Here is a 17,239-nt window from a genome sequence, read left to right on the forward strand (position 1 = left end):
AGGATGAATTAAAAAAATATTTTGTCTGGCTGATTAACTCAGCCAACATTTCTTCACCCCTGGTGTTCCCCTGAAGAAGTGGGCACATCTCAAAATGTGTTGGGATTTGTTTCTAAAAAATAAGCAATTTTGCATCACTCTTTCTCTGCTGTCTGAGGAATTGCTTAATCATAAGAGCAGCTTGACAAGTGAACCAGTTCACTAAGGGGAGAGTGGGTTGTCCCTCACTGAAGAGTGGCTGGACACCAGTCTATTGGGGATGCTGTGGCTCTGGATTCTCTGCATTGAGCCATAGGTTGGACGAGATGGCCTCTGAGGCCCCCTCCAGCTCTCTGATAGTATATGGGGGGGGCATAGCTCAATGGTAGAGCTTCTACTTTGCTCTCAGAAGGTCCCAGGTTCAATCTCTGGCACCATCCGCAGGTAGGGCTCAGAAAGACTCCTGCCTGAAACCTTGGAGAGCTGCTAACAATACTGAGCTAAATAGACCAGTGGGCTGACTCAGTAGTTTACATAGGAGGTTGCCTTATTACGGACCCAGACCACTGGCCCATCTAACTCAGTAGTGTCTTCATGGACCGGCAGCAGCTCTCCAAGGCTGCAAACGGGAGCCTCGACCCTACCTGGTGATGCCTTCTGCATGCAAAGCAGGTGCTCTACCACTGAGCTATGGCCCTATTTCAGTACATTACATAGGAAGCTGCTTCATACTGAGATAGGGCCATAGCTCAGTGGTAGAGCACCTGCTTTGCATGCAGAAGGCATCACCAGGTAGGATTGAGGCTCCTGTTTGCAGCTTGGAGAGCTGCTGCCAGTCTGTGTAGACACTACTAAGTAAGGTAGACCAGTGGTCTGACTCTATAATAAGACAGCCTCCTATGTTTCTAATTCTTATTTATTTTATGTACTCTGATAGTTACTACTGTTATGCCTTCTGATAATGTTTGTCTTTGACTTCTGTCTTTGCCCCAACAGAAAGCCAAAGCGCACCTTCGGTGCTGAACACACAAGAGACTTCTGAAGAGAGTATAGGCAAATGCGGTTTGGAGGCTGCCTGAGCCAAGATGGCCACCTGTGATCATCCAGTGGAAAGGCTGGCCGCAGTGCCACCAGAAGGCTCATGATTGTCGTGCCATGTGTGATGAAATGGAGAGGTCCTCCGAGGGGTTTGGAAGGGACACTTTGGCTAAGCTTCAGGGGCCCTTCCATGAGAAGCGTTGGGAGTTCAAGGGCCAGGCCTCAAGCTGGACAGGAATCCCTTAGGGATTTCTTACCCATTATGCATGAGAGCTGCCTCTGTGCCTGTCCCTGATTCTCCCTCTGAAGGCACTCCCCTCTTCCCCAGTACAATAAGCACTGAGAGACCCACACTTCCATAATTCTCTGGGAAGTTGGAGAACATGTTCTCAGGTGTGTTCTGCCCCCAAAGGATGGGGCAACTTATTTATTTATTATTGAATGTATATACCGCCTAATATCAAAATATCTAGGCGGTGTACAGAATTAAAACATAATATAAAATATAAAACATTTAAAATCATAAACATAAAAATCATAATAGGGGGAAAAACACATTAAAATTTAAAGATGTGGTCTCCTTATTTCAGCCAGGAGTGCGTTCCAAAGCCCTGGGGCAGCCACAGAGAAGGCCTGGTCCCGAGTTGCCACCAAACCAGTTGGCGAAAACCATAACCGGACCTCTCCAGATGATCTTAATAGGCAACAGGGTTCATGACAGAGAAGGTGCTCTCTTAAGTATCTCCTATCACAGAGCAGAATGGGTATGAAAAGGAAGCATACTCAGCCAGCATGGTTCTGTTAACTTTTAGCCTTATCTTATTTGTCATTCCCTTCGGCTTTATTGTATTTTTACGTTTTATGTTGAATTTGATCTTCTCACAGTTAGCAATGTGCATTTTATACCAAACCTGCAAATAAAAGTTTGCTTCAGCTTCTTTTTCCTGCTTGTGTGGGTGACTTTGTGGCAAGGGTTATGGATGGGTTTTTTCATATGAAGTCATCTTGTTGCGTGACATGCAGGTTTGGGTTTGTCCTGGTTAACTGGATGAGGACTGTGTGGTACACCATGTACATGGTATCTGTAACACATGGTTTCGGACGGAGCAATAAGTCCTTACCAAAAAAAATGCAGTGGGACAGCCAGTTGGGTGCAAATTGTAATTTAATTAACAGTTTTCAATGTAGTTTTCAGAAGTACTTGTCAAAGGAAATTGTTCAGTGGTTGGTTAAGCCACACACATACAGTTCCATCCTCTTCTCATACTTCCATAAATGGAGAAACTGTTGCTTTGAGCTTTGGCTTTGCCTCGCCTTGCCTAGCTTCCTCCCTTTCCCTGTGTGGCTAGCAGGAGAAGACTTAACAGAATCAAAGAATGTTGACTTTGGAAGGGATTTTGGAGGTCTTCTAGTCCAGCCCATTGCTCAGAGCAGGAGACTGCTACAGCATCTCTGACAGATGGCAGTCCAGCTTCAGTATGGAAGCCTCCAGTGAAGGAGAGTGCACCACTGTTCTGCTGTTGAACAGTTGGGAATGTCTTCCTAATGTCTAGCCTAAATCTGCTTCCTTGCAATTTCATTTGTTCTAGTCCTGCCCCACCCCAACCCCGACAGAGAATGTCTCCTGCTTCTTCTATGTGACAGCCCTTCATAGAAAGCTGCTTTATGCCAAGTCAAACCATTGGTCCATCTAGCTCAAAACAGTCCACACCGGCTGGCAGTGGCTCGTAAGCAGGAGTCTTCCCCAGCTCTTCCGGGAGATGCCAGGGATTGAACCTTCTGCACACACCCACTGAACTACAAAATCCCCCCAAGTTCTTCAAATATTTGAAGATGGCTATCATGTCTCCCTTTAGTCTTCTCTTCAAGCTACTTTTGCTTTATTTCTATAATTGTGGGTTACAATATTCATTTATACCATGTTCTTTCTCCAAGCTATGCTTATCCTTGCAACAACCCTGTGAGGTAGGTTAGGCTGAGAGAAAGGTGACTGGCCCAGAGTCACCCAGTGAGTTTCATGACTGACTGGGTGTTTGAATTTGCTCTCCCCGGTCTTCTGTTTTCCATGGCACAGGCTTTTGGGTATTATATAAAAGGCTCCTAAACACCATCCTGGATAGAAGGTGAGAGGTGACATGATCATAAGAGACAGGAAAGAAAGATGAGTATAGCAGACAGATCCTGAACTGGCTGGTGAAGGAGCAAAAGGGAAAGAAAGCAAGTAGGAGTCTTGGAGCGAGGTCACCAGAGCTTGGACAATTTTCCCTTTTTGTCTCTGCAGGTGACAGGAAGAGAAGTCAGATCAAGATGGAGAATTCTCAATGTGGAGGAAATGAGCCAGAAACACCCAGGACACTAGCAGAAAGAACTGAAGAGAATGTGTTGATGACAGCTGAGTTGCAGGAGAAAAGATACCAGTCCAACCGAGAACGAAGGAAGGGGGTGGTGAAGGCTTGCGCTGAACCCAGCAAGTTTGTTGATTATGTAGGTCTTAAAACTGGCTGTAGTGAAACATACGCAGTGTGCACAAGAGAAAAGAATCCACTGTTCTCCATGTATGATCAAAGGTACTGCTACAAATCGGGACTTGTTATGAAACATACTGAAGAAGAAAGCAATGAATATCCCACACTGGGAGAAAACTTACAGCCCAAATTAGACCTTGATAAACCTCGGAGAGGCACTGCCGGAGAGAAATCGCATCAGTGCTCAGAATGTGGGAAAAGCTTTACTTCTGGAACCTTAACAAGACACCTGAGAATTCATACTGGAGAGAAACCTTACAAATGCCCTGAGTGTGGGAAAAGCTTCCAAAGGAAAGATAATTGGGCAAGACATCTAAGAATTCATACTGCAGAGAAATGTTACGAGTGCCCTGAATGTGGGAAATGCTTCATACACAGAATAGATCTGATGAGACATCGGAGAAGTCACACAGGAGAGTATTAATCTTCCAAGTGAGGGAGAAAGTACACCAGTGTCCAATAGACATTGGACTACTCATTCAGGAGAGAAGGCACACCAGCACCACAAGTGTGGGGAACATTTATTTTGGAAGGATGAGTTGCTTACAGAGGACCTGACCATACACTGGTTAAGCACCAGAGCATCCATAAATCCGATTGGTGGAGCTTCTCTGGTCAGCAACTATATTTCCTAGAGGGCTACTTTCACCCTCTAGTGAAGGGTGATGGGTACTGACCAGTGCTAGCCTGCCACCCACAACTGGCTTGTAACTATTGCCACCGGTTCCACTTTTCCCATACCTCTTTACCATCTAAATTAGCAACTGGGCAACCAGTTGGCACCCATTGAGATCTGGATTGGGCCCTGAAACGTCTGGTTGCTAAACTCTAATATACTTAGAGGTCAAATATGAAATTTTAAAGAACTCCAGAAATTACATTTCATTTTGTCAGTAATAAGTAGACCAACTGAAGGTGCAAGCCTAGACATACTTTCTAGTAAATAGTAGCTTTACTATTAGCTTTATTGAGACATAAGTAAACCTGTTAGGGATTAAACCATTGTTCTTTTTATGGGCTTTTCTCCAGAAAAGTTGGTAGCAGACATCAAAACAAAAGGTAAACAGCACAGAAAAGTGTCTTCTTTCCTCTCTCTACAGATTATGGGAAGAGAAGGAAAACCGAGATTGCAAATTCTGGATGGGTTGAGAGTGGAACAGGTGCAATACATGGGGTGTCAAAAGAAATATTCCAGTGGAAATTTACAGACAAAGAAGTGGGTCCAAGGTAGTCAGTGGCTGTTTCCAGTGGGAACCGGTGGCTCTTCCATACGTACTTGCCACCTTTATGTGTGAACCCGATCAGAGAGAGGGCACACATGCCCTGAATGTGGGAGAAATTTCTCCTGAAGAGAGATGTTCTTAGAGTACATGCACCTTATGAATGCTCTGAGTGTGGGAAGAGTTTCAGTTGGAAAGATATAGTGATCCATGTAGGATGTTAATAAGATTTGAATTCTGGAGTTACAAGTACTCTGTATAAAAAAATTTACTAGCCAGTTACACAGTGTTGGGAATTGTTAAGCATGTCTGTTTATTCTCTGCTAAATAAACAATTATGACAAAAGAGACACTGTAAAGTCTCCTGTGTTCTCTCTCTCACTCTTACAAAGGGAAGTAGATTTTGTGGCTTTGTCCTTGAACTTCTCACTGCTCAGGTAAATGAGGACTATAATACCAATCTTTACTGGGAAATTGTTCCTTTTAAACTCATATTGGGACTTACTGATAATGAGTAAGCATGTGTGAGATGAGGAATAAACCAAATTTGAGGGCATTGTTCCTGTCATGGCTGTCTCCTCTTCTGCCTACTCTCCAGTGGAAAGTCTCCATGTCCTCTGAGCTGAATCACTGAAGTTCCTTTATATCCTGGCATTAGGTAGCTTGGGGCCTACTGGTAGCTCTGAGGCTGGCCTGAAGCAGCGCTATGGGTGTTTGAGCTTCCCATCTCTCCTCTTCCTATCAGCCAATATTGCAGATCTGATTGGCTAAATGAGTGGGGCCATGGGTTCGCCATTTTTAATCTCTCTGAGTTGCTTTTACTTTCTCTGCCATTAATTTCTCTCCAGTTTCTTCCCATACAAGACAGCCGATCTTGCTCCCCTCCTGACCTGCAGCAATATTCTCTGGGAATTTGGGGATTTTGATGTTAAAATTCCTGCTTCTGTCAGTGTAAATATTTTTACAAGCTGCCATTTTGCAACTGGCTCCACTTCCTCATGCCGCCATTTTGTGCTGGCCTGGAAGCCCCCAAAAGCCTTGCATTTGCCCACCCCACCCCTGCTGTAGTTCATTACTCAGTCCTCTTGTCTTTGACAGAAGTTTCTCTCAGTGCTTCTACTGGAAATTTTTCACTGTGGGTCCAGAGATTGAACCTGAGTTCTTCTGCATGCAAAACTGGTGCTTTCCCACGGAGCTATGAACCTGCTCTTTAGAACTGTTTTCTTTTAAGTGTAGGAAAGTACTTTGCCCCATGTCACGATGTGGCATGATCAATGGCTAAACAAATATTTGTCCTCTGTAAATTATACCTTGAACCCGTACAGGTGAGAAACCTTGCAAATGCCTTTACTATGTAAGAAACGTTTCTCTCAAAACAACTGCTTTACTTGAACATCTGAGAACCCAGTGAGGCTAAAAAAGCTTCAGTCAGAGAGAGGCCGGGGTGACCCAGGGGGCAGGGCAAGGTGGTCACCTCAGGCACAGGCATGAGGAGGGGTGCAGGGGTGGCAAGTGCCAGCCCCCTGCTGCTATGGACACCAGTCCGTGGTCCTCCATGCCACCCACTGTCACTTCCCTTCCTCACCAGCATGGACATGCTGTTCATTTCCCCCACAAACACCCCCCCAGTGGGGTATGCTACCTCTTTCCCCTCGTCCTCTCACTACTGACATGAGCTAAGAATGCTCCTACAGCCACTGCCTGGCTTGGTGACATAGTCTGAGAATGCTTATATGTTGCCCCAGTTGCCTCGGCAACATGGCCTTAGAATGCTGAGCACCCGCTTGCAGATAGGAAAGGGAGTCATTGGCCCGATTCAGTCATTATGTTCAACACTTGTACAATAAGTACACGATTAGAGAAAGTGCAGTACATTTTGGCCTTCAAGGTTATTTATTACATTTATATCCTGCTATTCCTCCAACTATCCCAGAGTGGTGTACGTGTTTATATTTGCTCTCGCAACAAGCCTATGAGGTAAAACACATACATTTGCTTGATTCATGGACATTGCATAATGTATACGATTCAGGGGGATTTGAGTTTGTTCTTTGCTGCAGAGTTTTGATTTTCTTTTATTTCTTTCGCTGTTCACGAAAGAAACGTGAGTTTTAGCAAAGACTTGCTAATTCTGCTGATGAGAGAGGGCAGAAGGGAAAGACATCAAGAAGGAGGTTGCAGGAATCTAGAACAGAGGTGATCAGAACATAGACAAAATGCTTCTCTCTGTCTCTTCAGGTGATGAGAAGAAAAGGCAACTCAAGATGGAGGACCTTCAGCAAGGAGAGTTGGGGATGTTAGAAGAATTATCGCAATGGAACTTTCCCACGACGGTTGCTATTCGTGAGCAAAGATGTGAGTCCGATTGGGAAAAGGGAAAGAAACCAGTGGAGGGCAAGAACAAATCCAATGACCTCTCTGAGGGTCTTTCAACTTCCATACCTGAAACCTCTGCAGTGCCCTCTCAGGCAGAAAAACCCTTAGTCTCCAAGTATGGTAGAAGATACCACTACAGATCAGGACTTGTTATGAAAAATACTGGAGAGGACCACTTTGAATATCAGGTGTGGGGGGACAATTTGCAGCAAACGTCATACCTTGATAAACATCAGAGAATCCAAGCAGGAGAGAAACCTTTTGAATATCCTGAGTGTAGGAAACACTTCAGGCAGAGAGAAAACTTGATGAGACATCAGAAACTCCATGCTGGAGAGAAATCATATGAATGTTCTGAGGGCAGGAAAGGTTTCCATCAAAGAGAGAATTTGTTGAGACGGATTCATGCAGGAAAGAGACTTTATGGCTGTCCTGAGTGTGGGAAAAGCTTCCTGACTAGAGGGACATTAATCAGGCATGTGAGAATCCATACTGGAGAGCGACCCTTTGAATGCTCTCAGTGTGGCCAATTCTTCAGTCAGAGAGCTCATCTGATGAGACATCAGAGAATCCATACAGGAGAAAAGCCTCACCAATGCCCCGAGTGTGGGAGAAGCTTCTCTCGGAGCGATGAGTTGATCAGACACCAGAGAACTCATAGACAAGAGACATATTATGAATGTCTTGAGTGTGGGAAATGCTTTGGTCACAAAGGCACACTGGCTAACCACCAGAGAATTCATGTAGGACAGTAAACAGTATTAAATTTTGGCAGTGTCACAACTAAATTTCATTTTGTTAGGAACTAATTGGCAGGATTACCATAGTCTGTGCTTTAAAAAACAAATTCTGCACAAAATCCAAATTCTGCAACCAAAATTCTGCAACCAAATTCATTATGCAAATTTGGCAGATTTGTATGTTTTCCCTGATTTTGCATAACTGATTCATGTTTTTTCTTTATATGGATCTATGCTGGGCATTGAAACCTCACTTGGAAATCTTGTTCAGCCAACACCTCTAGCTTCTGAGATTTCAGCAGGCCTTGTGCACACATGTACAAGGAACCTTTGTAGCTTTTTGTTTAAATGAAAGCTGAGATTCTTAGGAAGCTGAATTGTGTGCCCAATACAAAATTGTGTGGAGATTCTAGATGCTAATGGAATTGCAGTATTATACAGCCCTGCAAGTAGGCTGGCTTAGGTTGTGTATTGTGAAGAATATTTCTGCCTTGATTGCTGTGAATGGGTCTATCAAAGGGGAAAGGAATGATTGGACAAGAACTTAGCTTAACAAAGTAACATGAATGTTCCTTTATGGCTGAACATTTATCTTCCTCTCACTTTGGAAAATAGTACCCTTTAGCTAGCGGGAAGGGATAGTAAAGGAGTTTGTAGCAAGTTTTAAGCTGAATACAGAAAGTATCAGAGCTGAGAGTTTTTAGCTGGTGGCTAAAACAGAAGCATCCTTGGGGTGCCATTGCTCTTTGAAAGTCTGAAGCAGGATTCGTTGTTGGACTGCCTGTTTTTAGGCGTCTCTTTGCATCCAATAGGCACTGCTTGTATATTTATAAATAAACAGATATTCAAAAGTTACTATATGTCTCCAGTGCTCTCTCTCATGGAAAAGAACATTAAGCCCTGTTGAGCCACCCCAGACTTCTGACTGTTTGGGGAAGTGGGAAGCACTGTAGCTCAGAGAAATAGCATCTGCTTTCCATGCAGAAGGTCCCAGGTTCAATCCTTGGCATCTCTAGATAGGGCTAAGTGACTAATCGAAAACTCTGAAAAGCTGCTGCCAGTCAGTGGGGATAATACTGAGCTAGATGAACCAGTGGTCTGCAGTGTTCTCCCTAATTTTTTTCATCTGTGTTTGGAATTAATTTGTTCTGGGTGGCAGTATCAAGGCAGTGTGCGCGCACATGCATTCAGGGTGGGGCCTTCCTGATTCAACCTGAGCGAGATCTAAAGTTAACTGAGTGGACATTAAAAATGTGTGAGTGTGCACACATGTGCACGCTTTAGAGGGAACACTGGTGGCCTGACAGAGTGGGGCTGAGCATCTGTATTGCTTGCAGAAGGTTCCAGATTCAATCCCTTGCATCTCCTGGAGGGACTGAGAAATACCTTTAGTGCCTGCTACACTCAGTCAATGTAGACACTACTGAGGTAGATGGAGCAAGGGTCTGATTCAGTGTAAGATTTCTACCTATGATATTCTCTTAATGTTGCTCACTTGTGGACTTAGAAGGATTTTAGACTGCGGATAATATATCACTATATTAGGGGAAAGATCATAGCTTGGTGGAAGAGCTTCTAGGTCCCATGTTCAATCCCTGGGATCTCAAGATATTTCTCTAGGGCTGGGAAATACCTGTAGAGCCTACACCCAATCAGTGTAGATACTAGTGAGCTAGATAGACCAAGGTTAAGACTCCGTATCAGGCAAGTTCCTTTAGAAGAACATAATGGGGCGATTCTCACGACCAACAAAAATCGGGCTAGGAGAGCCTAGCCCGACTTTTGTTGGTCATAAGAACCACCGGGCTCTCAGCCGAGCCCGATGGTTCTTGAGCGGGTAACCCGCTCGAGAACCCCTACTAAAAAGCAGGTTTCCGGAGCGAGCGCTCCAGCAAACCTGCTTTTTAGGCTCATGAGTAGCCGCGGCGCAGCTTTGCACTGTGCCTACTCATGAGTAGACCCCCGGCCGGGAGGCTTAAAAGCAGCCTCCCGGCTCGGGGGTCTCCCTAGTATGCCCTGCGCAGTATGCCCCGAGACTGGAGCTTGCGGGGGCCACGCAGCCCCCGCTCCATCTCGGAGCCAGCCATCGTGTGGGTGGCCGATCCAGTCGCCCAGGGCTCCCTGCCCACTTGTCTGCAGGGAGAGTGGGCTTAGCCCGCTCTCCCCGCACTTCTAACAAAAGTGGGTCTCACGGATCGTGAGACCCACCTCAGTAACTACTGGGCAGTCATCAATTATGAGTCATGGGAGAGGAGAACTGGTCTTGTGGTAGCAAGCATGACTTATCCCCTTAGCTAATGGAAGACTAGAAGTGTGAGCACTGTAAGATATTCCCCTCGGGATGGAGCCACTCTGGGAAGAGCAGAAAGTTCCCTCCCTGGCTTCTCCAAGATAGGGCTAAGAGAGATTCCTGCCTGCAACCTTGGAGAACCTGCTGCCAGTCTGTGAAGACAATACTGAGCTAGATAGACCAATGGTCTGACTCAGTATGTGGCAGTTTCCTATGTTCCTATGACAATAGAACATATTTTAAGCCATTGTTTCTGTCATTGCAATCCTCACCCTTATGAGCTCTGGAATGAGCATATGGAGTGGTCTCATAGCAAGTTGGAACATTGGTCCAGACACCTCAGTACTGTTTACTCTGACTAGTGTTCACTCTAAGGTGTGCGCATATGCGCTCACTCACAAGTTTTTTTATGTCCACTCAGTTAATTTTAGATCCCGCTCAGGTTGAATCAGGAAAGCCTCATTCTGAATGCACATGTGCACACACTACCTTGATACTGCTGCCCAGAACAAAACTCATTCTGCACACAGATGAAAGAAAATTAGAGAGAACACTGACTCTGACATGGGCAGTTGCTCTGTTAATTCTCGGGCAAAGGTATTTCCCACCCCTATCACCCAAGATATTTTTAACTAGAGATGGAGAAGACTGAACTTGGAATCTTCTGCATGCAAAGTTTGCATTCTACCCACCGAGCAATAAGTTTTAGAAATTTTCTAAGGTGGGCGGGTCCTGTGTAGATTTACTCAGAAATAATCTTCATGGAGCAAATGGGATTGTTATTATTATTATTTATTTACACAGTCAGACAGGTGTTATTGACTGGTTTGTTTTATCCAGACATCGAGTCCTTCCCAAGGACCTGGGATGGCTGAATTTTATTGTCAGCTAGTGTTTTCAGGCCCATTGTAATAACGGGCACTAGTAGGGGAGAGTTTCCCCCCCCTGCCCCACTCCCTTGGGCCTTTGCCCCCCTCCCGCCCTCCCAGCTGCCCGAGACCTCCTTACCTGAAGCAGCACGCGACAGTCGGGCGAACTAAAAGCAGTTTTTGCGAAGAAGAGAGGAGCTCCCGAACAGAGCTCCTCTCTGTGCTAAGCCAATGCCCAAACTGTTGCTATGGACGCAAAGGACACAATAGGCGTCCTTTGCGCCCAAAGCACCAGTTTGGGAAGAGGCTTAGCACAGAGAGGAGCTCTGTTCAGGAGCTCCTCTCTTCTTCGCAAAAACTGCTTTTAGTTCGCCTGACTGTTGCGGGCTGCTTCAGGTAAGGAGGTCACGGGCAGCTGGGAGGGCGGGTGGCGGCCATGGAGGCATTCTCCTGGGCCATTTTGGCCCTTAATCATTTGGGGGGGGGAGCGGGGAAGGAGAATTTGGGCAGCTGGGAGGGCGGGAGAGCGGGCGGCGGCGGCGGCCGGGCGGACTCTGGGGGCGCCACTGCCGGTCCGGTCCGGTCCGCCCCCGCCTCACATTCCCGGCGGTCTCCCCGGCCGGGCAAGGGCCCCAAGGACTCCCAGCCGCCCGGCTGCAGGTCACCTCGGCCGGCTTCCCCCGCTGCCTCCTCCCCCCGCCCGGCTTCGGCGGCGCAGCCAGGCGGCGCAGCCAGGCGGCGCAGCCAGGCAGGCGCAGCCAGGCCGTGCCGCGGCCTCTAGCCGAGGTGGCGGCTTCGCCGCCGCCTCGGCCAGTGTCCCCCTCCTCCGCAGTTCTGGCTTCTTCGGGGCGGCCGTTTCTGGCCGCCCAAGATGGCCACCAGGTCCTGCCTGTCGTGCCTGCCTTGCTCTGTGCAAGGCAGGCACGACAGGCACAGGCAGGCACGACAGGCACACGACACAGGCCTGCTCTGTGTCGTGCCTGCCTTGCTCCGCGCATGCCCAGAACAGGCGAGGCACGAACGCACGCTTGGTGTCCGTCCACAGACGGACACCAAGCATTTTATTAGAGAGGATTGTTATACATATCATCGCAGAATATAGGCTGTTCCCAGTAAAGTTGCTTTTTGTAATTGGCTGATGGTGATTTCTGTGGCCCCTATGGTGTTGAGGTGCTCTTCAAGGTCTTTTGGAACTGCAACCAGGGCGCCAATTACCACTGGGATTATTCTGGTCTTTTTCTGCCACAGCCTTTCAATTTCAATTTGTAGATCTTTGTATTTGGTGATTTTTTCTATTTCTTTTTCTTCTATTCTGCTATCCCCTGGTATTGCTATGTCGATTATTTTGACTTGTTTTTCTTTCTTCTCGACTACAGTTATATCTGGTGTATTGTGTGGCAGATGTTTGTCTCTTTGTAGTCGGAAGTCCCATAATATTTTTACATCTTCATTTTCTTCAACTTTTTCCATTTTATGGTCCCACCAATTTTTGGCTACAGGTAGCTTGTATTTTTTGCAGATGTTCCAGTGTATCATCCCTGCTACTTTGTCATGCCTGTGTTTGTAGTCAGTCTGTGCGATCTTTTTACAACAGCTGATTAGGTGGTCCACGGTTTCATCTGCTTCTTTACAAAGGCGGCACTTGCTGTTTGTGGTGGATTTTTCTACTTTTGCTCTTATTGCATTTGTTCTTAGTGCCTGTTCTTGTGCAGCCAGTATTAAACCCTCTGTTTCTTTCTTCAAGTTGCCATTCTTAAGCCATTGCCAGGTCTTGGTGATGTCTGATTTTCCACTTATATTGTGCAAATATTGACCATGCAGTGGCTTATTTTTCCATTTTTCTGCTCTGTTCTTGACTTGTTCTTTCTTGTAGGCCTGCTTTGTTTCATTGGTGTTGAATAGTTTCGCATTATTGACCATTTGAAGTGCATCTTCTACACTGTCCTTGATATATTCTTCAAGGCCTCTTTTCTCCTCATCTACTGTTTGATGGACTTGCAGCATTCCTCATCCACCTGAGCTGCGAGGGAGGTATAGCCTATCGACATCACTGCAGGGGTGCAGAGCATGATTGATGGTCATGATTTTCCTGGTCTTACTATCTAGCGTCTCTAGCTCTGCCTGGGTCCTGCAGTGTATCTGATAACAGGTATAGCCCAGGTATTTATGGCTTGTATGGTGTTCCCGCCATTGAGTTTGGACTTGAGGATTTTTCTAACTCTCCTGATGTGTTCACTTCCAATTTTTCTTTTAACTTCACTGTGTGCGATGTTATCAGCCTGGAGAATGCCCAAGTATTTGTAAGGTTCTTTCTCTTCCAGGTTCTTGATCTTGCTTCTATTGGGCAGTTCTGTTCCTTCTATTTTTCTTATTTTCCCTCTGTTCATTATTAATGCAGCACACTTGTCTAGTCCAAACTCCATTGCCACATCGCTACTGAATATACAGACAGTGTTTAGCAGTGATTCGATTTCTGACTGGGACTTTCCATACAACTTCAGATTGTCCATGTACAGCAGATGATTGATTTTACTTGATGTTTTAGATATTTGGTACCCGAGGCCGGTTTTGTTTAGTATTTGTGAAAGTGGGGTCATGGCAATTACAAACAGAGGGGATAGTGAGTCCCCTTGGAAAATGCCTCTTCTAATGCTAACCTGTCCAAGTGTCTCGCCATTGATTGTTAACTGTGTACTCCACATGCTCATTGCTTTTTAAATAAATATCTGAATGTTTTTGCTGACACCAGTTGTTTCTAAACATTTTAGTATCCATGTGTGAGGCAATGAATCAAAGGCTTTCTTGTAGTCGATCCATGCAACACTTAGATTGGTTTTTCTTCTCTTGCAATTTTCTAAAATCATTTTGTCAATCAGCAGCTGGTCTTTTGTGCCTCTGGTGTTCAGGCAATTTCCTTTCTGTTCAACTGGAAGCTGTTTGTTAGTTAATAAGTGTTGCATCACTTCATCTGCTATTATTCCAGTTAATAATTTGAACATGGTTGGCAGGCAGGTTATCGGTCTATAATTACTTGGAACTGCACCTTTTGCTGGGTCTTTCATGATGAGATGAGTTTTCCCAGTTGTTAGCCATTGTTCAATATCACCTCCTTGCAAAATGTGATTGAACTGTTTTGATAGTTGTTTATGAAGGCTTGTTAGGTGTTTAAGCCAAAAGCCATGCAGTTCATTGTCGCCTGGAGCAGTCCAATTTTTGATTTTCTTTGCTCTTTCACTTATTAATTCTGGTGTTATCAGATCTTGCATTTGTTGGTTACATTTTTTTACCTCTTTCATCCAGCCTGCTTTTTTATTATAATCTATTGGATTGTCCCATAATTTCCCCCAGAATTGCACTGTTTCTTCTTTATTTGGTGTTTCGATGTTTCTTGCAGTTTCTCCTTCTATGCTTTGGTAGAAACGTCTCTGATTCGACTGGAATTGGAGATTCTGCCTGTGTTGTGTAGTTCTGGCTTCATATCTGCTAATCTTCTTTGACACTGCTGTTATTTGCTGCTTTATTATTTCCAGGACTTCTCTAATTTTCCTTGAATCTAGGTGGTATTTTTGAATCAGATACTGTTTGGTGTTTTCATTCTTCAGCTTCTTGTCTTTCATATCTTTCAATTTACTAGCATCTGATCTAAGCCTGGAGATTTTATTTTCTAATCTAATCTTCCATTTAGGTGATGTACTACTTTCTAGGAAGAAAATGGTTTCCTGTCCCCAAAAGGCTCAAAATCTAAAAAGAAACCCAAGGGGGACAGCAGCAACAGCCACTGGGAAGGAGCTAAGCTGGGCTGAATAGAGACGTTTACTCTGCTAAATATAAGAGAGGCACCACTTTTAGAGGTGCCTCTTTGCCCAGTTAGCAGGGGTTAACTCAAAAAGTGACAAAATTCTTAACTCAAATGTGACTAAGCATGCATAGGAGTGTGTTGCACATACGGGAAAACATATTCCAGCAGTTTGAGATGTGTGTTATGATAAATCCATTGTAGAGAAGCCACATGGGCATCCCATGATCCCATGTTGAGCAGGGACTCAGAGCAATAGATAAATGCTACCTTGATTAACATCAGAGAAGCCACATAGGAGATTTTCTGAGGGTGAGAATTCAGCCATTTTGTGAGGCTGCATGGTATGCAAGAGGTCTCTGACTGCTTCCCAGGTTTCAAGTCTGCCTAGGTTCTCAAGTTTTAAGTCTGTATGCTTTTCTCCCCCGTCCCCACCAGCAGACCACTGTGATGTGATATATGTGAGCAATGGGATTAAATCAGCAGGGCTAGCTTGAGGATTGAAGCAGGGGCTGGAAAAGAGGGGCCATCATCACTGTACTTATTTTGCGGAGGCAGGGAAAGAGGCCTCTTTTAACCAGCAAAGCTCATAGAAAGCAAGGTGCAGCACTTTTGAGTGTTTTGCCCAGGTGACGAGCAAGCCAGTCAAGCTGCACATCCAATAAAACATTGTTCTGGAGATTTATATGTGCATATAACATCTGCTTTTTTTAACTGACCAAAGAGCAAAGACCATCATGTGCTATTGAAAGTTTTATCCAGTTTTGTTTTTTTCTTACTTCCTCAGTGTGCCCGTTGTTGGACCTCAGGGGATGGGACAGTAGCTCAGTGATAAGAGTATCTGCTTTGCACACAGAAGGTTCCAAGTTCAATCCCTGGCATCTCTAGGTAGAGTTGGGGGAAGACTCCTGCCTGACACCTCAGAGAGCCATTATTAGAGTAGATAGTACTGAGGACCAATGGTTTGACTTGGTATAAGGCAGCTTTCTATGTACCCCTATACCCAGGCACCTCCCCGAGTTTACTACCCCCTTGAGCCATCTATACAGGGCAGCTCTTTACATAAATCATTCCCCATGACTAGCAGAAGTAGAATCCATTATGCAAAACAGCCACATTTCCTTTCCAGCAGGGGCCTCAAACTGGAGGGAGTTGGACTACAACTCCCATAATTCCCAAACACAATTGCCAGGAGCCAGAGACAATGGGAGTTGTAGGCCAACATCTGCAAGAGGGTCTCAGTTTGAGACCCCTGGTTTTCAGGGAGCAACAACCACAATGGCTAGGACAGGGCCTAAAAATCTAACTGTGGCACCTAGACTGAGATATTCAGAGGTGGAGTTATTTAATAACATCCTTATTTATCCCAAGCAGTCCTGATTCTGTTCTAAGTATGTTCCTTGTAAAGGGAATAAAGAGAAGCCCATCTACTTATCCCACAGCAGAACCATTACTAAGTCTGGTAATTTTTGTCTAATGTCTATTGTCTGGCTTCTAAATTTTTGGGCTGGCTTCTAGATCCAAAGAAAGTGTGTCAAGGCCTGGGTTAGGAAAAGAAAGAAGGATGAGTTTATCAGCACACACATCACAAATCAATTGGGGGGTGGGGGGAGCAATATATAGCAGGAGAGAAGGCTCCCAAGGAGGAGGCTTCAGAAATCTAGAAAAGAGGTGATCAACATGTGGACAAAATTCCTCTCTCTTTCTCTTCAGGTGACAAGAACAGAAGCAAGATCAAGGTGGAGAACTCCCAGCAGGGTGAGATTGAGATGTTAGCAGAAATATCTCAGTGGAATGTTCCTGTGACAGCAGCTGCGCATGAGCAAAGATGTGAGTTCAGTGTGGATCTGGGGAAGAGGCCAGTGAAGGGAGAGAATCAATTCAGTGAGCACCAAAAAGGTCATACAGCTTCTGTTAGTGAACATTTTTTGGCGCATTCTAAGGCAAAAAGGCTCTTGGACTCTAAGTATGGCAGAAAGTACGGTTACAGATCAGAACCGGTTATGAAACACTCTCAAATGGATCACTGTGCATTTTCCATAAAAAATTCACAGCAAGACCCATGCCTTGATAAACACCAGAGAATCCAAGCAGGAGTTAAACCATATGAATGTTCTGAGTGCCATAAAAGTTTCCCTCTGAGAGCTAATTTGATTAGTCACCAGAGCAGCCATACTGGAGAGAAACGTTATCAATGTCCCGAGTGCGGGAAAAGCTTCGCCGCAAGAGGAGTATTAACAAGACATCTGAGAATCCATACGGGAGAGAAACCATACCAGTGTCCTCAGTGTGAGAAATGCTTCAGACAGAGAGCCCATCTGATGTGCCATCAGAGAACCCACACAGGAGAGAAACCGTTCAAATGCCGCAAATGTGGGAAAAACTTTTCTCGTAGAGATCAAGTGA

At 45.2% G+C, this 17,239-nt stretch overlaps 1 protein-coding gene across 9 annotated transcripts in view; it reads left to right on the forward strand.

Annotated features, from left to right (window-relative positions):
* LOC128345755 (zinc finger protein with KRAB and SCAN domains 8-like) overlaps nt 1–17,239 on the forward strand; it is a 48,932-nt gene that overhangs the window by 22,595 nt on the left and 9,098 nt on the right. For 3 of the 9 annotated variants that reach the window (XM_053298169.1, XM_053298170.1, XM_053298171.1), the window contains 2 exons: nt 7,001–7,117; nt 16,547–16,663. In XM_053298169.1, coding sequence (XP_053154144.1) covers nt 7,001–7,117; nt 16,547–16,663 — 234 coding nt within the window. Of the gene's footprint in view, nt 1–3,298; nt 5,115–7,000; nt 7,882–16,546; nt 16,664–17,239 lie in introns of those variants that run through there. The other 6 variants (XR_008316632.1, XR_008316631.1, XM_053298172.1 and 3 more) reach the window with 4 other exon arrangements.

The sequence above is a fragment of the Hemicordylus capensis genome, chromosome 2, assembly GCF_027244095.1.
Source record: "Hemicordylus capensis ecotype Gifberg chromosome 2, rHemCap1.1.pri, whole genome shotgun sequence".
Taxonomy (NCBI): Eukaryota; Metazoa; Chordata; class Lepidosauria; order Squamata; family Cordylidae; genus Hemicordylus; species Hemicordylus capensis.